Genomic DNA, 24,303 nt, shown 5'->3' on the forward strand with positions numbered 1-24,303 from the left:
ACCATAAATATACGGCAGATGCCGCTGTTTGTTTTCTGAATACAGTTTGTTTCGCGACTGCATTGCGCAACGGTTTGACAGGCCAACGTGATTACATATTTGACGTAATATCAAGAATGTTAAATTAAGTTGCATATCTAACCTGACTTTAAGCAACGAATACAATGTTTTATTGTGTAATGTCAGCAGATATATGTTAAATTCACAATAGTTTGCATTGAATTTTTTCTGAGGTGTTGTCAAAAAGTCACATAGCTTCATAATTCGATACAGTGAGTGTGTCTTTTACGAAAATTAACATAAAGTGCATTTACCATTTATATATCGCCATTTAGTTTACAAATACCTAGCAAACCATTGTTTATATGTGGTTTCCGTTGCTCAAATTCCTTGATTATTTTCGTTGTGGGAAACTTTTTCGTATCTTTATAAAAGCGACTGCAACTTTTTAAATATCCTTCAAGTGATGCGGACACTTCTGTAAGTTGCGTATTATTAATGTAGCCGGTTTTTGTGTTAGATACATTGTAAAGTGCGAGAAGGCGGAACTTTTCTCGTTTGTTGTGAAGTTTGTCTGGTTAAATGGGTTTGGCTCTTGCACGGTGAGAGGGATGGACACTAGTTTTGGTCCTGCAGCTGAGGAAGAGAGACTGGCACTTTTATTCAATCTTTGGTGAGTAGGCCTACTGCACGTTTACCTCATTAAAATAAAAACAACACACAGAATAAACAACTAAAATGTTTAATTGTACAGTGGTGTCTTTAATATAATGTTATACTTTGATTTGACCGTTCCATCATTCTGTAGCTTAGTCTAATGAGTAAAATGTCTATTACCTACTTTTTTCATAGCTGGTTTATTGAATGTAAAGTAATGTGATGAATGAAACATGCATTTACAAATGAAAACTGAACTGAACCATTTCCCATTTTTTTGAGCAATGCACGTCCAACTTTGTGGTGATAAAATATGCGCTTTGGTTGTAAATCGTTCTCAAGTTAATATTGTGTTCTTGCTAAGGACACATGAGAGATCGCTCTTGGTCATCTTCCAGGTGCTTTATATAGTCAAGTTAGACTGGGTTAGATTTCAGGAAACATAAATCAACTAGGTGGTTTATAAAAAGACTTGCTACATTATTTAAAACACAAACATTGCAGACAGAATGAAGAATGAAGAAAGTACAGCAATGTTACTTCGTGGCCATCTTCTATTTTGTTCGGTTGAGATGTTCAGGACAAGATGGTTTTGTTCTTGTACATATTTTTCCCCAAATAAATTCGTTTAATTTGGTTTCACGTGGAAATATGACATTTTAGACGGTTTCCTTGTGTGTTATTTTATTCATTTGTGTTTTTTTGCTGTTGATTTTTATGAGCGTAATATATGATCAGTCTTTGGAGCAGTCTGTTTACAAAAACAGTGAGTAGGCCTAAATGTTATAACTTCACTCACATGTGTTTTGTTTGGATACAAGTAAATGTTATTTAGATAAATGCCTGATTAAAGTCATCACGGGTTTATGACAATCGACTGTTTAAATCTTAAACATCTACATAAAATGAATTAAACAAAATCTCTTGTTGATGCTATAGGTATATTCATTCATGTTTCAGCATGAAGAGACCATGCATATGGTGCTTCAGTTTAGCTCAGTGAAATACATTATTTGTTTATCTAATTCCTAAGTTTATACAGTTTAAGAAGCTTACTGGTATCAATGGCGAGCTAAATGTTTGCAGATATCAACACTGACGACAGATATCTGCAGAAATCCTTAGCCTTGCATTGTTATTTTAAGCTAAAAGAACATTTTGTTACTTGGAATAATTCACTTATGATACTGAATATGATATCGAATATGAACGTGTGTCACAAGTTGAGTTAAAACCAACACGGTTTGTGTTGCTCCAGAACTAACACAACGATGTGTACATCTTGTTTTTTTAACACAACCATTTTTAGAGCGCACTTACTGGAACCTCATCCTAGCTTGAAGTGTCCAGTCCGGTCCTACACCTCGGATGACCGTGGGCATCTTCTCTTTTAAAAATGTTCCTTGTCTGTGTAAATTGTTAAATTCTGAACGGACCTGTTTGTGTTTTGCTGTTGTAACTTGTGGTATACCAAATTAGTATCTTATTTTTCTCCTATGATTTTAAGTTCTAATTTTTTTTTTCTTTTAATACATTGAAGTATTTACCCAAGACGTTGACAACTTTGCTAAGTATGTAACATTTTGTTCATTATAATATCTTGCTAAACAGCTAATCACAGATTCTTGATGATAATAGTAAAACATTGTGATAGCTTGTGTTTCAGTGTTTCTAAGCTATCACAAGCTTTTACTATTATCATCAAGAATCTGTTAATACTTATTGTTAAGCAAGATAGTGTGAATTCAAAGAAACATGTCATTATTCCATCATACATAAGGTAGCTTAGCTCATCATTATATTTCTGTAACAAATACACTACTAACACAACCTATTACGTTCCACTTTGAATAGTGCTCAACTGAATGTCTACAGAAATGTACATTCTTTATGTTCGAGTTTCTATTAGTTTCCTGTGGTGATGATAGAAGTTTGAAGTGTCACAGTGTGATCCATTATACTTTGCATATTGTAAGCAAGCATTGTTTAAAGGCTATAAATCACTGCAGGTAAATATTTCATCGGCAGTTTAAGATTCAATTTTTTTTCCTGTAAACAAATGCTGCAGTGCCTGCTGAATCCATTATGCTGTCCATGTAACGTCTTAAAGCATTGTACTAATAATGTTATTTGTATTGCTGTGCTTTTTTCTTCACTCAATTGAATGTGAAGTGAAGTGAAAGTGACCTAGTCATCAGATATGGTGACCATACCCGAAATGTGACCTGCATTTAACCCATCCAGAGTAGTGAACACAAGCACAGCAAATCATGAACACACGTACATCCGCATCAGTGGTAGCTATCACTGCAACGCCCCAGGGAGCAAGTAGGGGTAAGGTGCCTTGCTCAAGGGAATCTCAGTCGTTACCTGCCGGCCCTGAGAATCGAACAGGCGACCTTCTGGTCACGAGTCCGACTCTCTAACCACGACTGCCCTCATGTGATAATGATGGTGTTGACAGGGACAGTAAAGCAGGACTTGGTTCCTGTTGACTGTGGATTAAATGTCACAGTGTTTCTTGACTCACACAAATACTTAAAAGCCAGGATTCCATTTACTTCCATGGAATGCTTGGAAATATGATCTAAGACCAAGATTTGGGGATCATTAAATATTGTCCCAAAAGCACCAATGTACAATCCCAAAAACGCTTCACTTCTAGGAGTTAATCATTCAGGTTTTATTTGTGTGGTGTATTTAATAGGTGAAACTGTGTCTCTCTTTACAAGTCTGAAGCACACATTTAAATTCAAAGTTTTATTTACATTCAGAAAGGTTGAAGGAGTTGAGGTTTGGAAGCCTGATTGGAAACACAGGAGCTTTTTCTAACTGAAGGATCTTTAAGAGAGAGATGCTCGACTACTGCTAGTTTTGTACATGGCTCAGTGTGGCCAAAGATGTTACACTATACATGTAAAGCAAACAAACTCAAATTGACTCATTGACTCTAATTAAATCGGCTGTCGTCTGTTTATTCCAAATGACATCTCGGGTTGCTCCTAATTTAAACATTTCACTTTGCGACTCGGTGATCGTAGTCGTCTTTTTTAACCAGAACCAGAATATTTTTATTTTTAATATACAAAATTCAAGTCATAACTAATTAACCGAGTGTATTTACAGAGGTCTCGTCTGCTTTAACACCAAGCCATTGGCAGATGTGTGGTGTGTGTAAGTACCAGCTCCACGTACTGTCTACCCACCACATTTTGTGGAGAAGCTCTGTCCATGTCGGGTGGTTTGGAATCAACAACTGTCATTTCAATGGAATTTTCTGGTTTCGGAGTTCAGCTGAGTGTTTTCACAGATATGCACTTGCTTATAAATGTTTGGAACTGACAGTGTGGTCGGTCGTAGCCGTTCTGTAATGTGTCCTGTCATCGATGCCTAATATCACCAGTCAGTAATATGATACGCTAGGATCTTTTTTTATTGTGTGTTAATGTCTTCTATTAGACACAACTCAATGTATCCAGATGTCTTCTGTAACTGTATAAAGAACATTTTATTTGTCTTGGTTCCACACTAAGGCCAATGGACACGGACGATTTACTGTCATTTTTGGAGCTTTTTTGACTACCAGTGCCATACAGAATGTATTAAATAGCCTACAGTAAGTATAAATGATATCATACAGCCCATTTGGAAAGATTTAAACAACTCTGGTCCAAATGAAGAGTTCAATTGAAAAACTCTCAGACGACTTTTCGTTTATCAGGCTCCTACTGTAATGCAACGGTATTACCCTGGTTGTTCTGGTCATAGGTTTCATTCTGTGCCCAGTTTCATGCGGATTTGTAGTGTTATTAAACTGTGTGTGCACTTGGATTCGCTCTCTGCCACCTACATTTACTTTCATTTACATTTACTTTAAGACAGAGTGTGGTATTTACCGGTTTTTGAAATAATTTAATAACGACGCAAAAAAACAGGACAGTAGTAGGACTTTTTTGTGTTATACACAAGTTTTTGCACACAGTTGTTTTACGTAAATTTAACTTAAAAAAAACTGTGTGCAAAAACTTAATGTAATGTTCTGTAAGAGTATTGTGTGATTATTTTTTTTTTGGTTTGGAGGACTTTTTTGTCTCGGCTCAGGAGGAAATATGTTTGCGAAGCATAGTTTTTAATACCATTCAAATTTTACAGTATTTCACAAAAGAGAAAAAAATTAAGCATAAAGTATAAAAAAAGTGCTGCAGCTGTTCTGTATTTTTGATGCAATGTTTTCTTTTTTAAATAAGACAGGTAGCAGGTAGCTTTAAATTGAAAATTTTCAACTAGTAGAGTATAACAAGATCACGAGTTTGATTCTGAGTCAACACACATATGAGAATAGGCTGAAGACACTGTGTGTTGGGATAAAACGACAGCCGAATGCATAAATGTAACCCTGCTAGTTTAGCTCGAATGGACTTGAACGCACTTCAAAGATTTCTGGCTTGTTTAAAGTGGCAGTGTTGAAAATGACACAATACTTTTCAACCCTGAACATAACAGTTCATTTTGTTTTTCCCTCGATGTAGTTCACAGTTAACAGCTGCCAGGCACCTGCTGCCAGCTAATAAATCTGGGTAATTACAAAGCAGGTTCGCGCATGTTCTTTATTCTTTGCCGTTCAGGAGATGATAAACATACTAATCACAATTTTGGCTGATGATGAATTACAAAGCATAACACAAAGAAAGAAAAGCAAAAAGCACGTAATTTTCATTTCTTTTAATAAATCAAAATAGTCTGTGAGATGCCATGAAAATATGACCTTGCTGTGTACTTGCTCTTGACAAGAAGTCCTTTGTAAGTTTCTAATAAATTTCAAATGAAGGAATACGTTTTTACTGCTAAACAAGTCCTCATTTCCCAGCTTTAAATTACGCAGGTGTGTTAAGTACGTTGTGATGGTATTAAATAGGAAAATATTTTTTTCTACATTTTGGCAGGTTATTTCAGTAACACTTTAAAATAAGTTTGTATTTGTTAACACTAGTAATGTCTTAGCTAACATTAACTGAAAATGAGCAATACTTCTACAGCATTTAATAATCTATAGTTCGTGTTCATTTTAGCATTGACATTTTTTAAATCAAAGTTGAAACTATTAACATCAATAGATGCACAATTAACTTACATTAATATTTAATATTGACATTAACTAACATTAATGAAAGATAAAAAATGCTGAAAAAAATCAATAGCTTCTTGTTAGTTCACTAATGTAAAAAAATACAACATCATTGTAAAGTAATAAAGTTTTATCTGTCAGTGTCATTTTAAAATTTTAGGTGTTTCATATCGTGTTTGATCCAACGTTGCTAAAAGGAATTTAAAGATCTTCAGCATTTCTCTGTCCAATCTTCAAAAAAAAAAATGTTTGCAAGGTGAAGATGTTTTTAAGCAATCTTTATAGACCAAGAATCTTAAAGCTATTAGTCAGGACATGGCATAAATTCTCTCTGTAAAACCTCTTATGTAGCAGAGATACATTTTCCTTTCTATTATACAGTTATCTTTATTCACAATAGTATTAAAAACATATGGAGCCAATATACTTTCTAAATATTCCAGTCCTGTTTTGGTCAATGTTTCGCTTTGATGCAAGCAGTCAACACAGCAGTTATATGCAGTGCCTAAGAACTCTTTCACAACTTTAAATAAGTTTACCACACCGTCATGACTGCACATCCCTAGGTCACTTAAACAAATGTGTGTGCAGTGTTAAAGTAGCACAGTAGTGTGCCTGTTGGACAGGAGATGCTTTTGAGGAGCCTGTCCTCACTGTTCCAGGCCTGCTTCTCATTAGCTGAAGGATGTGGTACATAAGAAAACGTTGCCTTTAGTACCAGATCTCTGCATCCACCACTGCCAGAGCTTCCAACTAATCTGCTAGGGCACAAATGTCTCTCTGTTCATCTTCACTGGACCGCTGTGTCTGAAGATTGCTACCTGCACACCTAAAGAGAAGCAAAACATGCAGTGGGAGAGAAAACTGTAATCCAGTCCAATCCATGAGAGGACTGAATGAGGTTTAATTGAATCTGCGGTTATAATTCATTCAACCATGTGCAGTCATTCTGACCTCAGCGGTCTGCAGGCTTTCAACAGCTACAGTATGTATGGCACCGCCAGGTGTGGTGACGTGACCGAGGTGTTCCAGTGCATTAAAGATTGAACTTGTTAATATTCACTTAAAGGGTCATTTCATCCAAAAAATGATTTGCACCGGGGTTTCCCGCTCATGATTTGTAAATGGATCACTTGAAATCTACTTCAGCAGGATGGATGTTATGGTCTATATTCTAATCTTATGTTTATTTGCAGGTACTTTGGAGATGAACATAGATGCACTATTGAAAAACAATTGGAGAGACCCGAACCTACAGTAGCGATTTTACAATGAACTTTTAAGGGAATGTGCTCAAACAATTCCATTTGTATAGGAAAGAAACTCAAAGAATGTTATGAGGCCTTCTCGGCTCAGCCCGGCAGTTGCGCAGTTGGAACACTGTGGTCCTGTTAACAGCAATGATAAGGAATACCTGTCGTGCGTAAACCAGCATTTAAATCAAGCGATTCAAATAGAAGACCTGAAGATGTGCAGCTCTTTTGAATCTCCGGTCTCAGTAGCAGCAGACGATCTTGACTTGGTCTGTTGCATGGATAGAGCCGTTGTGTCGTACATCAGTGGAGTGAAAAGCGACACATCCTCGGTTGGAAGTAACATACATCATGACCCTGATACATTGTCCTCCTTCTTATTCTCCTCTTCTTCGTCTTTTAGCACCTTTTCTCCATCTTTCTCTTCTCCTTCTTCCAGCCATTCCTCAGGCACCGTGTCCGAGTTTCAGTTGACGTCTCCATCTCTTTCCACTCTCTGCGGTCCACCTGAGGGCCAGGACCTTCTCTTCAATTGTACGCAACAGGAGCAACCTCCAGAAAGGTGTCTGTTTCCCAAGTCTCCCAAGTTAGAACATGTTTCTAAATATCATATTTGTAGGAATATATGTAAGAAGCATCTGCACTTCGAAAACAAAGAAAAACTGCTTCAGTATCTCTGCACTGACTCGAACAAAGACAAGGAGGGAACTCAGCACTTTAATGTTCACAATAGTGATGCCAAAGAACTTTCTACGCTACAACAAGACAAGAATACTTTGGGACCTAGCAGGTTTATTGGAGATGGTGGAATAAATGGGCATCAAAGTGATGGACAGCCGTGTCAGTGGATGGATTGCAGGGCTACTTATGGGCGGAAAGAAGAACTGGTGAGACACATAGAGAAGGTTCACATAGACCAGAGGAAAGGAGAGGACTTTACTTGCTTCTGGGCCGGATGTGTCCGTCGACACAAACCCTTCAATGCTCGATACAAGCTGCTCATTCACATGAGAGTCCATTCTGGTGAGAAACCAAACAAGTGCATGGTGAGTTCAACTTTCATATCCAAAATTTTGTCCAGTGTCAATACAAAGCTGTGAGAAATAGATCAATCACACAATTTTGCTTGGGACCTCCCACAACGTAAGAAAAATTCAAAGCTGCCTTACATTTTTAAGTTAAATAAAGTAAGCTTTATGAGTCAATTAAAAATACAAATGGATTTTTAAGTCAGTTCAACATAATTTACTTTAATTTAACTAATAAACTAATTTGATTTAACTGAAAAAATGTATGACGCTGTTTAACTTTACACATTAGATCATCTGTCATCAAATTAACACAATATGATAAGAATGTAGTTTTTCCTGAATTGGCTGTATTTAACAATTAAAATCTATTTAAAGGGATAGTTCACCCCCAAAAAATAATTTATTCATCTTTTTCCTAATGAACACAGAGAAAGGTATTTGGAAGAATGCTTGGAACCAAACAGTTCTTGACCACCACTGCAAATTTTCCTACTATGGTAGTCAATAGTGGTCAAGAACTGTTTGGTTACAAGCATTCTTCCAAATACCTTTCTCTTTGTTCAAAGTGCCCCAGAACTGTTTGCTTTCATACATTCTTCAAAATATCTTCTTGTAAAGCCAACTTTACTACTATGGTAGTCAATAGTGGCAAAGTAAACATTGGTGGCCAAGCATTATTCTTTCATTTTTCATTGTCATCATATACAGTTATTTTTATACAATTAATTTTTATGTTCATATTATAATTTTCATACTTTATAATCATTCGAGGGGGTTTATACTGTATTTCGAATCATATGGCACAATTGCGTAAACATGCATTAAACATTATGTTTGATTAATAAATATTGCTCCAATCAATCAAGAAGGATTAACAACCAGGATGAGACTTTTAGTTAAAGCTTTTGCAATTCTATGATGTAAGAGTTAACAGAGATTGACTGACATGTGGATTCAATTTCTCCCCAGCTCCAAAAAAATGCATAGCAGATTTTGGAGATTAAGAAATTTGAAAGTTGTTTATAGTTGCAATTTCTATTTGTGAGAATAGCCTTCATGGAGATTGATAATGAATGTGCAATGATAAATCGAATAAACTCTTTCCATTACAACTTCGAAGAAGGATTCTTGCACTTCAAAACTTTCTGTTATGCTAAGTTATGCCCAGTGCTTAGTTATAATAACCACAAATCCCAATGTTTCATCCGTTTTGATCTATGTTTGAGATTTGTAAACATTGAAATATAATACACATACACTAATATAATGATTTTCCTGTCAACAGTTATAAATGCATTACATGCTTAAAGATATTATGGTAGGCATGGATGACAGTGTCCTAAAACCGTATAAATTGAATCCTTTGATAAAGCTGTTATTTATTTTCTACACAATGAACAACATAAGAAATGCGTTTCCAGTTAGTGATGTCAGATAGCCAGGGGATATAATTTAATCTATTTGCTCTTTAGTGTTTTATTTTTGTTTTATTTTTCTCTCTAAACTGTGGGGGTCAGAGGACGATTATTTGGTAAGATATTAAATACATGTGTGGCTCTTCACTGGCATCCTGTTGAAAAACATCTTCACTAATTGAACAATAAGTCTAAAAATGTTTAATCACTCGCAGGCTTATCCTGACATAAATTAATTTTGACCTTCAATCAAAACTAAATATATTATTTGTCATTTGGGGAATTTGAGAGATTTTAATGTAAACAACCATATGGTTATAAGAGTAGCCTATGTAGAGAAGAAATAAAAACGGCTGAATAACACAACTAGTATCAGCCCTACTGAGCCCATTGTACAAATCTAATGATTTAAAGGGCAGAAAAGTAAGTAAAATTGTCTTCTATAATGTTATTGGACAGTAAAGAACATTTCTGGTATTGTCTCATAATGCAGATTCTGTTGTTTAATTTAATATAAAAACATAAAATTATAAACCTACATGTTACCAATATCATGACTGATATATCTAAAACAAATGTGTTTACTTAAAAATATTTACAAATGTTAAATTGTAATATTATAAATGTAATTAATTAATAAAATAATAAATAAATAAATCTTAAAGTGAAAATTCTTTCTTTCTTTATTGACCCTCTTGTCATTTCAAACCTGACTATGACTGTTGTGAAACCAAACAGCGATGGTCCCCCTTCACCTGCATTGGTTTTGTGTCCTTACAATAAAAGTGAATGGGTATTGTTGCTGTTCAGTTACCAACAGTTTTCAAATTATCTTCTTTTGTGTTTTGTTAAAGAAAGAAAGTCATACAGGTTTGAAATAACAAGATGGTGAGTAAATGATGACACAATTTTAATTTTGGGGTAAAGTAGCACAAAAACGAAACGTCTATGTTTTGCATTAGTATTACAGTAGTGTTAGTGTCATACACTGTTAAAACAGATTGCATTTTCATTTAAACAGTTTAGATTTTTAAACTATCATGTAAATATGGGGATAAAATCACTTGATTTAGAGATGTTTGACCAGAAGATGTTACAACTCTTTTTGATCTTCAACACTTGCTGCATTATGTGCAGTAATAGTCTGCTCAAATGCGCATTTGTTAGTCATTTTGGATGAAATCATCAACTACATGGATAAATTTAAACATAAATGCATACACAGTCTAAATGTTATAGTTATAAATGCGAAGACATAAAGATGCTAAATGAAACCCTGTTCACTTTTCATATAACCTCATCGTGACATCACACCTGTGACCGCCAAAATGTGTTTTATAATTTTACAGAATTGCTCCAAGCAAAAGTCTGCATGACTGCTGCTGTCACCTTAAATCAGCTGGTCTTATAACTGACTACCTGGCTGGCCTGTGTCCAACTCAAACATCTTAGCAGAGGCGTTCTAACAGGAAGAAGCTTTGAACATGCTCTGTTTAATAAACTGTGTGGAGTGGCATGTGCATGTATCTATGTGCAGATCATCAGAAAAGCCCTAAAAAATGTGCATGACAATGTGAATGAGCACTTATTTTGATTTACAACAAGAGGATGATATCAGTTTTTGTGGCTTGTCATATAGTCTCACAACACATTTTCAGATGAAAGGACTGTTTAGTCACAGATGAAAATTTTGTCATCATTTACTAACCCTTTAGAGAACTGCTGTTACTTTCGTCTTTGCGACACAATGGAAGTTTTATAGCTGAATGTTCACTCTATATTATACAATGAAAGTGACTTTGGCTTTAAAAAGTTTATTTCTTATTAACATTTCCATATTACTTTAGTTTTTTTGTACTTTGGCTAAACAACAGTCCCTGGTCCTCACCCACCTTGTGAATATTCTCCAGAATTCAACTTTTTGTGTTGAATTGAACAAAAGAAAAAGTAATAAATTAGGAAAGAATTATCCAATTAATGTCATGTCACAATCATTTGTTCCTATTGATAGAAAAAAATGATGCTAGAAAAACTTTGTCAAATGCATTTAGGCACTTTGTTCTAAAAATTTACTCTTATAAAATCTTGACAAACTTAACTGTACTTGAGAAACATGTTCTGTTCTAAATTTGCCACAGCATCTTGTGTTAAAAGTGTCAATATAATGCTTTCATTAGCCACTTTCTCATTAACTCTCTATCAAACACTGCTTGCAATTCAACATTTGTGGTGCCTCTGAATACACAGTTCTGGAAACACAGTAATGAATGAATATTGCCCGCAAACCATTATTGCCATTTTCTGTTTCTCATTAACTGGTGTTTCTTTAACTTCTACGTGCAAGTGGCATGCTTTGATCCCATGTCATTATTTGCTTATGAATGTGCTACCCTTGTGTTGAACACCGAGCTTTTATAGTTTTGTGCTATTGAAGGACTTTATATTCATATGATTATGTGTGTTTGTTTCTTCTCTCATAGTTTGAGGGATGCAACAAAGCATTTTCCCGTCTGGAGAACTTGAAGATCCACCTACGCAGCCACACTGGAGAGAAACCTTACATATGCCAACATCCTGGCTGTTTGAAAGCCTTCAGCAATTCCAGCGATCGGGCCAAACACCAGCGTACACACTTGGACACTGTATGTATGGCCATTCTCTCTGCCCTTCAGGTTAAAAAACTAAAGCCATCAGTAACAGCTTGTATATACACCGATGTGTAAAAAATGAAAAGCTTCATGTAACATTTTTCAGAATAAATTCATGTTACGTTAAGATTTAAATTGTCAACAATTTGAATAAAAAGTCACATATTCATTTGATATTAAAAATGCCTTGTATTGCCGGTATACACTCACCTAAAGGATTATTAGGAACACCTGTTCAATTTCTCATTAATGCAATTATGGTGGTGTTGTAATGGTGTGGGGGATGTTTTCTTGGCACACTTTAGGCCCATTGGTGCCAATTGGGCATCGTTTAAATGCCACGGCCTACCTGAGCATTGTTTCTGACCATGTCCATCCCTTTATGACCACCATGTACCCATCCTCTGATGACTTCTTCCAGCAGGATAATGCACCATGTCACAAAGCACGAATCATTTCAAATTGGTTTTTTGAACATGACAATGAGTTCACTGCACTAAAATGTCCCCCACAGTCACCAGATCTCAACCCAATAGAGCATCTTTGGGATGTGGTGGAACGGGAGCTTCGTACATCCCACAAATCTCCATCAACTGCAGGATGCTATCCTATCAATATGGGCCAACATTTCTAAAGAATGCTTTCAGTACCTTGTTGAATCAATCCCACATAGAATTAAGGCAGTTCTGAAGGCGAAAGGGGGTCAAACACAAAATTAGTATGGTGTTCCTAATAATCCTTTAGGTGAGTGTATATCTTCTGTATGTATGTATATGTATTTTTTTCTGACCTAAAATAGAGCAGAACCGCACATATTTTGGATTTGACATCATTATTATTTGTCCTAGTTTTGAAACCTTTACAGAAACTTATTTTTTTAAGGTTTTAATTAGGACCCCAATGTATACTGTAGGCTATATGTGAACTTTATAATACCTGCCACAAACATTTTGAGTAGTTGTGGGGGCAAAAAGTCCAAAGCATTATTATAAAAGGTCACTGAAAGAAGTGTCTACTAGTCAACACACTGTCTGCAATTTCTTTCTTGATTTTCATCTTTGCCTCTGTTTTCTCACTCTGAGACATTATGGTATGTATCAACCGAAGCACCACTAATGATAACAAATAAGCAGTGAATGCTTACTCATCACTTTTTCCAGAGTTATTTCCCCTAAAATAACAGGGTTTTATTTACGCTACGTTCAGAGTTAGGAATTATAGTGTAGCGTTGCAGAGAGATCTCTTTTCATTTAAATGAGAGAAACACTAGTCAAGCAGCTACCAGTCTGGCTTCACATCTCTGCCACTGTGGCTCTCATGCCAACCTGCAACACTGTGTAACAAGCAATAAAACGTCCATATCTGTTTCCTCAACACACTTAAGTCAACAGAACTAATTTATTTAAGCAGGGAGGTTTCATTTAATGCTGTCCACAAGGTTTTTATTATAATCCTAGATGTATTCAGACTGCACAAATAAGTAGAACACATCTGTGTAAGTCATGTACAGGGATGTTATCATTATGTCACTTGTGTTATTAATATAAACAATGGTTTAATCCCCTTTGTGTGTTGATCTTGGGAAAGCGTAGATCTAAGTCCAATAAAGCTTCTATTTTTTCTTCACTTCTGACCATCATAAATTCTGAACGTGCAGCTGAAACATATGATGTCAAAAGTATGTTGCTAGAGGCACATCATCATTAATTATTGTTTTCAGAAATTGTGTAGCTCAGGGTGACATGTGTGTTTAATATTTGGACTGGACACATGGAACAATTTCCTAATATTTACAGAATCTTTTTTTGTGTATCAATCTGCACCTGTGTCACATCCTGTAGAGGATTTGTTTGATGTAGCTATACGAAACATCTGAAAACTTCAGGTTTTAACTAGAAATACCCTATTGTACTCAGTGCACCTCGAGTTTAGAAAGTCCATTATTTCTACATTTTCATAAAATTATCCATTATTCTCTTTATAGTTTTTGTATTTTTAAAGGGAAAAAATGCTTCAGTTTCAATGAAGAGTTGTGTTTGATGGAGGTACATAAAACTAACTGATTCTTTATTCATTATATTACATTCACCAAGACATAAATTATCGGAATAAACCAAATGTATTATGGGAATTATGTTGACTAACATAGATTCAAAAATGATACATAAAAATTGTTCCTTCTGGCAAAAATGGTGATGGCATTGCTGTTGAGAACATTTACAGCATCTTTTTCAGTGTTCGCTTTTATTAATTTTATAGTTCAAATTATACTTTTTGAAATAATATCTTGGTTTAATGGATTGTCTAAAAAAATTATTTATACGCTTTTAATACTATTGTAATAATTCATAACTTTTAAACGTTATTTTGTATCTTATCTATAATTTGTAAGCTCATTGCTTTTATATAAACAAACCGTCGCTGACAGACTAAAAAACTCTCCAAAACTGCCATTTTACATGGAAAAGAACTCAGCATTTCTCAAAAATTAAACACGGTGTTGTCAATGTTGACGAGCTCTTTGCAGCACTTTTTTTTGCTTAAATATGTGCAAAACCCATGTAAAAAATTTGAATCATAAAAATTGAGATACAACGTTAGGGTTAAATGAAACATTTGAATTTCTAATTCATCTCTTTTGTTGTTAATTTTTGCTTTATTCAGAAACCATATGCGTGTCAGCTCCCAGGTTGCACCAAACGCTACACGGACCCCAGTTCCCTGCGCAAACACGTCAAAGCCCACTCCGGTAAAGCCCTGCAGACACAGGACAAGGTAACAATTTCAATTGCATGCTAGTTTTATAGATGAAACAACTTCAGCTCCACTCAAAACCTTAATGCTCTGAAATAAACCCCCCACGATGTGCATCTAATTAGATAAGCTGATAAATGAAGTCAGATTGTTTAATACATTAACTTCATCAGTAATCTTCATCCCCATGATCCTTGATGAAAAGGCCTATTGTTTTATGGGCTATTATTGCTCTATGAACAAAGGAGGATAAAGGAGATCTTTGTGTATTCCCATGGCTTTGGCATTCTAAGCAAGAACACATGTGTTCCCGTAATACAGTTAATAAGGAGCGCAGTTCTGTTTCCTCAAGAGGCCAGATGTGACATGCAAATAGCAAACATGCTTCAATGAATGCAAAGACGAATTAACAACAGAAAGTTGTTGCAGCCTCAATGAGACTCTGATGTGCTTTCAGTCAAGCTGTACCTGCAGGGAAAAATGTGTTATGAGCAGCGGGATTACATTTACTGGATATTTTTGGCGGATGCTTCATATCCAACGCAATTTACTGTATTATTAGAGTTACAAATTTTTATGAATACATAAGCTTGCTGTTGCTAACACTACGCCCTACCAGTTGAGCTTCAAGAAAGGTTGTGGCGTCCTCTTTATCATAGCAGGACATCAGTGACGATATTTTATGTATGTTTTGTGTGCTTTGACAGGGCCAGCTACGCAATAAGGTGGAGCAGGAAGTTGTGGATGTGTGCCTTGGCCTGCAGCATCTCCATGGCTATATTCCTGCTGTACAAAGCCCAGACCACAGGTGTTCTGGCTCTCTCACTAACATTCTCCAGGAAAGCTTCACTGGTAACTACACTCTCAAATGGGTCATTGGGTCTAACATCACTGAGTTGCTGACTACAAAAGGAGGCCTGTGAAACTTTTGATATGAATTTGTCACAAAGAAAGGAATGAGAAATAAACGTCCAGTGTATTATATTTAGTGACATCTTGTGGTGAGGTTGCAAATTGCAACCAACGGCTCACTTCACTGCTCCCCCACCCATTCGAAGCACTATGGCAGCTATCACGGGACTAAGATGTTGTCACATTTTCGCCAAAGGAGATAACGTATTTAGGAAAGGCGCTCTGTAGAGCCATGTGTTAGTTTGGGGCTAATGGAGAAACAACATGATGAATTCCATGTAAGGGGACCCGCGGTGTATGTAGATAGAAATTGCTCATTCTACGGTAACAAAATCATAAAGTTTCATTATGTAAGGTCTTTATACACCTTTGAACACATAGCTATGTTTATTGTATTGCATTTCTGTTGATAGATCCTCCAAATAATTACACATTGGGCCTTTAAGATTGTACTCAAACTTAACTTGAATTTAATATGCGTACTGTATATGTGCTCAGGTGCTCAGACCAGTGACTCTGTCCACTCCCTTCATTTCCCTATACCCATGATTTTCACCACGTAGCCTACTATTTCTGACATCAGTCGTTCCGACACGCTCAAAAGCTCAGTGTTTTCTCTGTCACGAGGCACCTACTACCGTGGGCAAGCGGCCATTCCACGCATGTCCCTCACACTCTCCAGAATCTTTCCATTCCACACACTTTGCCTTCAAATGCTTGTGACTGAGTCAAGAAGCTGTCAGACAGTGCAAGGCAACTAACCGACACCTGAAGTGTAAATCCAGCAGCACTAATTGTCTCAGACGGCTCGCTGCTTTTCTGAGAGATGTGGCAGGCAGACAGAAGCCACAGATATTTCAGCGCTCTAATTCTGCAGAATGAGAAACAAACAGCTCAGTGTTTCAGTTTCAATCATTTCTGTGAGAGGTTAATAACTTGAGCCGGGAAAACTGTCTATGTTACTCATTTTTGAGCTGATTTGAATGTCTAGGAGGATCAGAAATTAAAAATGTACACCATGTTTGGATTTTGTTCATGCTATGATGCGTCACATTTAAAAGCAGACTAAATGTAATTTTGTTAATGAATAATGTATTTCTTGAACTGAATTTATAAAAAAGATCATTTGTGCTTTTCTGGGTTTACAGCATACTCGGAGGACAATGAATCCGGCAGGGGAAGCAAAGCAAGATCCATCAGTATGAGTCTGGACCAGTCAAACAGACACTGTAACATGGAGCATCACAACCATCTGTCCAATAACAAGATCAGTCGGCCGAGGTGAGTCTCAACACATTTGTCAGTATGAGCATGTTAAATGTGACTAATATGATAAGTGTTGCAATCCAAATCTCTGGCAGAACATCCAAGTTTGATAGCTGTTAATTGAATCCGGAAAAACTTGGGAATATTGCGAAACGTACATTTTTACTCTGAAATGATGAAACATGATACAAAGCAGTTTGCTTGTTTGATGCATGTGGGAACAATTTTACGTGTGGCTAATTGGCTATTTGTCACTGGATGAAGAAGTCCATCTGCCATGCGCATATTTGCCTAAATCAGAGCATTTAATAACATGTGAGACCCATGAAAAGAGTAAGGCCAGTGTGATTGAAGCACATCTTCTCTTCCCTAAGACATTATGAAGCAACACATGTTTATTAATTAGAAAAATGTTATCATGAGTCCTTTCAAAACACACAGTCAAGCCGTGACCTTTTCTGGTGCTATTGCTGTTTCACTGTTGTGCAGATATTTGCAGATATTTGCAGATTGAGAAGGATTTGTTTTTATCATTAAGATGTTTTCTTGTAAAGTTGTTTATATGATCTAATCTAAATAATATTTAACTTCAGTATAATTTCAATTTTTTTCCAGGAAAAATGTGGGGTTTTAAACTGTCCCCACAAACAGGGTTTAATTATGAACTTTATCCAGGTGCTTACAGAAACATGTTATATTGTGGACAATAACTCTACTTTTAAGCCAGCAGGAACTAGATTTGTTCTTTTAATAAAATGCAGTTCTCTTACAAGTGATGATAGTATCATCAGTGAGATCAATGTGAGATTTTTTGCAATTCCTGTTTTGCTTTAATTACCAAATACATGTAAACTGTTTGAAATTCAATCCCTGATATTTAATGTAGTCTTGTAATCTCCGACTTTTTGAGCTCACTTTATGTGATCATTTTCTTTATGTAAACAGAAATCACAATTGAAGGGATAACACCAAGAAGTGTGGCAGTAAACATGAAATGTGTTTCACCAAATAACAGCATTTCAGTAAATCTGATTTAACACTCCGACAGGCTGCCAGTTTTCAGCTATCTTAAATTTCACTTGTCACAGAAACATTGAAAGAGGTTTTTGATGCTAAATCAAAGTCAACATGAGCAGAAAGCCAATTTCTCCCAAATTAATTCTGAAAGATATTACAAACTTTTTGACTAAATTAGCTTTCCTAAACCCTTGCGTCACAATCTGACCTCATAACTATTTAAGATGCTTTGATTTCGCTGTATTATTATTATTTTAGTATGACAGTTTTTCAAATGACGTATGCATTATTATTTTCTTTGTGTGAGTGTTTATAAGCACACAGGTTTTCTTTTAAAATAATCCTTTAATAGATCGATTTAGGGTTGTTTGTATGGAAAGTTTGTAGTTCTTTGGCATTTTCTGTTAGTTTTTGTCATTTACAGTTATTGTCAAAAAATACTGCTTAATGTTTAGTGTACAGTATGTTACAGCACAATATATTGTATTTTGTACACAAACAATTGTATACAGCCTTTTATTTTTTTGTAAGATGAGTAAAGTTACATGACCTCCTATTTATAAATTACATTTTACATTTACATTTGTTAATTTGGCAGTTTTTTTTTTCTTCCTATTTTCAAATCCAAACAATCATTCACAAAATGAACACTTTACATTTATATAGGCCTTCATTTTTACCCAATCTAGAGATGTTGTTTTAATGATCATGTCATGCATCAACTTCTCATAATTCATTGAATAAACTTTCATTGTGTAATTGTTTGGAATGAAGACTTGACACATTGTAATGATTTAGAAAATATTGCATGCTTGGACTGAGACGTTATATTATATTCAGACACGCTCATCAAAGCTCTTTATCTTTGTGGCATGAGTGTCATTTGTATTACATAAGACCTTAATCGTGCCTGTGTAAAAGCTCATTCCACAGATTTATAAACAACTTTTCTGAATTGCTTTGATGCAAGACCATAGGCTATTTCTTTGTGATTATATGAATCATTGCAGCACAGTATTGGTTCCATCCACAAAGCTCTATGTTTTTGCTCTATTTTCCAATTTTCTATGCTTTTCATTGCATTGCAACACGCATTCATTTATGTTCAACATTATTTATACATTTAGTATTTTTAGGAACAATTTTTACAGTCACATTATGTTGACCAATGGGTTTGTGCTTGGTATTAATGCAAATTTTTCTTCCACCTGTGTACTTATGTATACAGGACCATCAGATCTACAAAAAGGTGGCCATTCTATTAATCTTTTAGAGGGCTTCTTGAACATGACAGGATACCTACCATCCTCAAACAAGTCTTTCACTCCATGTTAGCCAAAAATAACACACTGTCAACCCAGCAGAGAATCAGTGTGATGGGTAAATTGGGATTTATAAGGCTGATTCTTTTCATTCCTGTGCTGGCAGCTGGCTGGCTGGACTGTGACTAAAGAAAGGCTATAACGGCAAATATAAAAAGTGGAGCTAGTTTTGATTACAGTTTTATTTTATTATTATTTTAAATTAGCTTTTATTTTTTTATTTTTATGTTTTAGTTCAAGTCTTTTTTTCAATTTTGTTATATGCGTTTGTCATTTAATAGTTAGATTTTTATGTTGCTATATAAGATTAATTCATTATTTTTTGTTTGTTTTTTATTATAGTTTTAGTGCTTTACATTTTTTTCAGTTTATTTTTTAGGAAATATTTCATTTTTTCCTATGGTAAAGTTTTTCTAATAAGTTTCAGGTCAATATTTTATGTGATTTCAATGAACAGGAAGGTTTTAAAAGTTTTAATTTTAGAAAAATTAAATAAAATTGGCTCCTAGTATAATTTAGAACATAAAACAATTATGTCATGTGATTAAAAAAGTTGTGGGAAAATATTAAGCATTTTAAAGTATTATTGCCCTAACATACAAGCTGGGATAATATTGGGATAGATTTGCATGCCTGCATCATATTATACAACCAAAATTGTAAAAAAATTACATTTTTAAAAAATTTTTTTTACAATTTTGGTTGTATAATATGATGCAGGCATGCAAAGCTTTGCAAATATTATCACCCCTTGTATGTTTTAATCACAGCTGTAATTATGACATATTTGTACCTTAATTATTTCTCTCTATTCCCCCTCTTCATGCATTCTCTTTTCGTTTATTTTTTTAAGTCACATTCAAGATTGCCCATACCTTCATAACATTTTTACATTAAAGGAGGTGGATAAAGTAAAGGACAGATTGTCCTCAAATAGCATTTTGTAGTTGCCACTGTGGTGTAGAATCTTTTGAAAGGATGTGAGTCATATTGACAAGAGCATCTTGTTTATAAGTAACAGTGATCTCATTTAGGCCAAACTCCCTCAAGCCATTCTGTAAGGGACAATGTCATCAGTCTGAATGCTGGACTCCTCTTGAAGTGGCTCTTCACAGCCTAGCTGGTGGTGTGGTTCTCCTCACGATGATAGCCGTGTTTTGGAGACATTTGGGAGAATACATTTAAAAATATGCTTCTATTGATTTCTACATAACGGGAATCATTTAGTTAAATATCCATGTGAAGTGTTATTCTTTTGTGTAGGAGACCATCTTTTATTGTGAGGGTTTTGATCATAGAGTACATTTACATTTAAACACATGGCAGATCATTTTCCCTTACAGTGGATAAACATTTGTGTGCTCTTTGATAAACTGAACCATGCTCTATCTTTATCATTTTTATTATAGAAAATATTTCTTCTCATTTTAAGTCAATTGCATTGTTCTTTCAGAATTTCTCAGTTGGTTTGTGGAATCAACATGATTAACAGTACCAATGAGCTACAGGCTGTCTCTGAAAGCCCGCATCAAAAATTCAACCAAATGTTTAATGAAGTACCACTAAATCACCAAGGTAAGTAAAGCGATTTGAAACATAAATAATTAGTGATGACATTCCCAGCTTGTTTTCAGGAAAACATTCCAGAAAACCAACCAGTTGGCACTTATGTTGGAATATGCATTAACTTTAAAAAATGAGACCGAGTTAGTCAGCAGAGTAGGTGGACTTAAGTGTGGGACAAATACCTCCTTCAGCTGTTTTTACGGCCTGTTACAGGAAGGTCTTCTCTTACGGGAACACAGAGAGTGTTTCATGAAGGGAGCCATTGTTGCCGTTAAAAATTTATGGTTGCCATTGCTGGTTTTCTATTGTCTACGCGGTTAAATTATAATCACAAGTGGTAATGATTTAAATCTGGCTCTTTTAAATCAGTGTTCAACGACAGCTCGAAAAACCACTAAATTAGATCTCTTAATCAGATCCATGTGCATGTTAATCAGAACTGGGCTGGAAAGGAGATGTTTAGATCCCTCTGTAAACACAATGAGGATTTTAGGATGCTCCAGAAATCCTTTAATTAAATATTGATGTGAATTAATGTAAAAAAGGATGTTTGTTCTTTATTGGGAAAATAAGGATTTATAAATTTGGTTTCGCAGCCACAAAATAAAATCAACTAATATCAAGCGTTGCTCAACTAAAACAGTTTATTGTGTTTAGCTAATTCTGGTCTACTTCATGTTTGTGTCTTTGCCTAGTTTTTCAGGCCTCTTGTAATCGGCTCGAGCACATTTCTAATAACGGAAGAGAGGATCTGCTAAATTTTGAACAAAATGGATTTGCTTTTACTTGTGTAAACTCATCTGGTAAGTGTCAGTCATCTCACATCATCTCCTCACCTTCCATCCCTGGTCCAATTCTGGTACTTTTCTCTCTGTTGGCAGGCTACGGTCTGACCCAGGACACCTCTGCGGCGAGTGGAAATCACCCTCCTTCCTTCTCTGTTCCGGTTGGCATCTATGACCGTTGCCTCAGTCAGATCTGCTCTCTGTAGCTGGAAAAGTAAGCACCAGGTTTGATCTGCCAGGGAACAGTGATTTGTAAAGTGTGGGGGACATGAAGGCAGGGGTCCTTGAGAAAGTAAAACTAAATGAAAATTCTCTATCTCTACACTGTGTTGGGGCCACATCCTCTGTCTGAGATTCCTCAAGCAGTGAGTCAGAGATAAGACTGTCTCTGTAAATGATGGCGGCGCTGAAATTCCTCTGCTTCGGCACTGATGTTGTAGCTTGTTTCTGCATAGACACTGTGCTTTTCTATTTGCCTAGAGTGTTGAGGAGGGATGCTGTTTACATTGAGGTGGTCACATGACACCATTTGTAATGTCATTTTGTTGTATTTTTCATATATGTGTTGCCAGTAACACAACACATGGTGGCACCGTTTGGTCATCTATCAAATAAATAAATAAATTACATAGAGCATGCAGTTGATGAATATGGATTTATTCTGTTCTTTTTTTACTGCCCACAAACAACCATGTGCTGCTGCATTAACTAATACATCAACTAATGCTTCAATGGGATTGTTTGCCAAAATTGAAAAATCTTTTCAGCGTTTACTCACATACTCAGTCCAGTACTGTATGACCTAATTTCTGAAGAACACAGAAGATGAATGAAAAATGTTGGTAAAAAGATAAGAAAAGATTGTATAGTCACAAAACAACTGAAACATTTTTCTAAATATCTTCTGTGTTACATAGAAGGAACAATCATATATGCTACAAGTTTTAAAGCGAATAATGATAGCAGATTTGTATTTCAAGGCGAACTGTGCCTTTAACAATTCAGGAACGGCTGGTGTACTAACTTTAAACTCCCTGTGTTAAAGGTGATCTGTTATGGTAAATATAGCTGCTGTTGCACTTCATTAGCCCTCTAGAAGTCAGTGGCTCGCCATTATTTCATTTTAAATAATATCTTTTCAGGATTAAGTACAATATCTTGTTCTCTCATAGAAGGAGTTACCATTTATTTCATATAAAAAGTACAACTGGATATTTATTGGCTGCTTTATGTGTTTAATCCTTATTTATATTGTGTGCAGAAACCATGAACTATTACTAGTGAAATGCTGCCATCTAGCGGTCACATTTAACCAGTAACCACAAGAAGGGCAGAACTTTACTTTACAGGGTTTTAAAAGTAATGTTTTACAGATTATTGCATAGCTGAATTGTATATAACAACACTGCTTGTCAAGAGGCTGATTTTCTAACACTAAAGTATTCGAGAAAGGCAGCTAGAGCTCACACAAACACATAGACTATAGTTGCCTGAAGATGTCAATCAAACTCCGACCAACAACACATTCATTTTAAAATTTAAGAAATTACGATCACATCTGTACTAATATTAGAATCAATGAAACGACAACAATTAATAAAAGAGGCCTGCCCGTCAGGCCTGTTCATTTGCTTTGTTGCCAGCGCCATCTATTAGTCAAAAAACTTTCTGTGATGTAAGGTTTTGAAAAAACTTTTCTTAAAAGTGTCCTATTTTGCACATGTTCACTGATTATACGTTCACTGAGTAGCCTAGCTATACATTTTCACCTTTTCAACTTTATGTGATGTTAATATTGCTTTTTGAGCATAAAAAGTTACAAAGCTCAAAGTCTACTCCGAAGTTTAGTCCACTTTTAAGGCCTTCAAAACCCATCAAAAAATACAATGCCTTGCCAGGACTAAAACTTCATATTGTGACGTCGCAATATCGATCATTAAAGAATTTTTGCTTATGCCATAGACCTATGCATAGGCAAAAAAGCCATGACCTGCTACCAGTCTTGCGGGTTTATTTTTAAATAGGCTTTTTTATTCTTTATGTTCTTACTTTAACTTTTAAAATCCCTTAAACTGTTTGAAAGAGCATTATGCTTTTTTAATTTTGTTTAATGTTGCTAAGGTTACGTTTAACAGCATATCTGTGTTGACACCTTAAGGCTTGTGGTAATTTGGTATTGTTTCCTAGCAGTTCATTTTGTTATTAACTGTAGCATAACACTGCACACTCTAAACATGAGACATGAATGCAGTTTTCTAACTGGACTTTTTTTTCTTTCCATCTTTCTTTTGGGGGTGAAATGAAAGAATGTTTTTGGTACAAAACATTTTTTTGTGGGTGTGAGTTAGTCAATAGGAATTATAAGTATAGCTGCACGTATGCATAACAATAAGTATACAGTGGGTCTAAGTTTGCCTAAGTAGAGACAAGGTTGTTGGAAAGAAGTATCATAAACAATATTTCATTGTATACACCTGTGTTTATAGCCTAATTAAAAGAATTCACACAAGCAATTCTATATTATAAGAAAACGAATTCATTACTTGATGTAT

The 24,303-nt window shown here is 35.4% G+C and overlaps 1 protein-coding gene across 1 annotated transcript; it reads left to right on the forward strand.

Moving 5' to 3' along the window:
- The first annotated feature begins 103 nt into the window (after positions 1–103).
- On the forward strand, positions 104–22,321 carry LOC130418111 (zinc finger protein GLI4). The gene is made up of 9 exons (XM_056744074.1): positions 104–673; positions 6,979–8,081; positions 11,962–12,123; positions 14,794–14,904; positions 15,591–15,735; positions 16,944–17,076; positions 20,854–20,975; positions 21,662–21,769; positions 21,848–22,321. The coding sequence occupies exons 2-9, from the start codon at positions 7,119–7,121 to the stop codon at positions 21,955–21,957; spliced, it is 1,854 nt and encodes a 617-aa protein (XP_056600052.1). The 5' UTR covers positions 104–673; positions 6,979–7,118; the 3' UTR covers positions 21,958–22,321.
- Positions 22,322–24,303: the final 1,982 nt, after the last annotated feature.

This window comes from Triplophysa dalaica, chromosome 3 (genome assembly GCF_015846415.1).
Source record: "Triplophysa dalaica isolate WHDGS20190420 chromosome 3, ASM1584641v1, whole genome shotgun sequence".
NCBI classification, from domain to species: Eukaryota; Metazoa; Chordata; class Actinopteri; order Cypriniformes; family Nemacheilidae; genus Triplophysa; species Triplophysa dalaica.

Coding starts and splice junctions, on each gene's coding strand:
- LOC130418111 (XM_056744074.1), top strand. CDS start 7,119: ATGAGGCCTTCTCGGCTCAGCCCGGCAGTTGCGCAGTTGGAACACTGT. Junction 15,736..16,943: donor TCTCCAGGAAAGCTTCACTG/GTAACTACACTC, acceptor CTGGGTTTACAG/CATACTCGGAGGACAATGAA. Junction 20,976..21,661: donor AGTACCACTAAATCACCAAG/GTAAGTAAAGCG, acceptor GTCTTTGCCTAG/TTTTTCAGGCCTCTTGTAAT.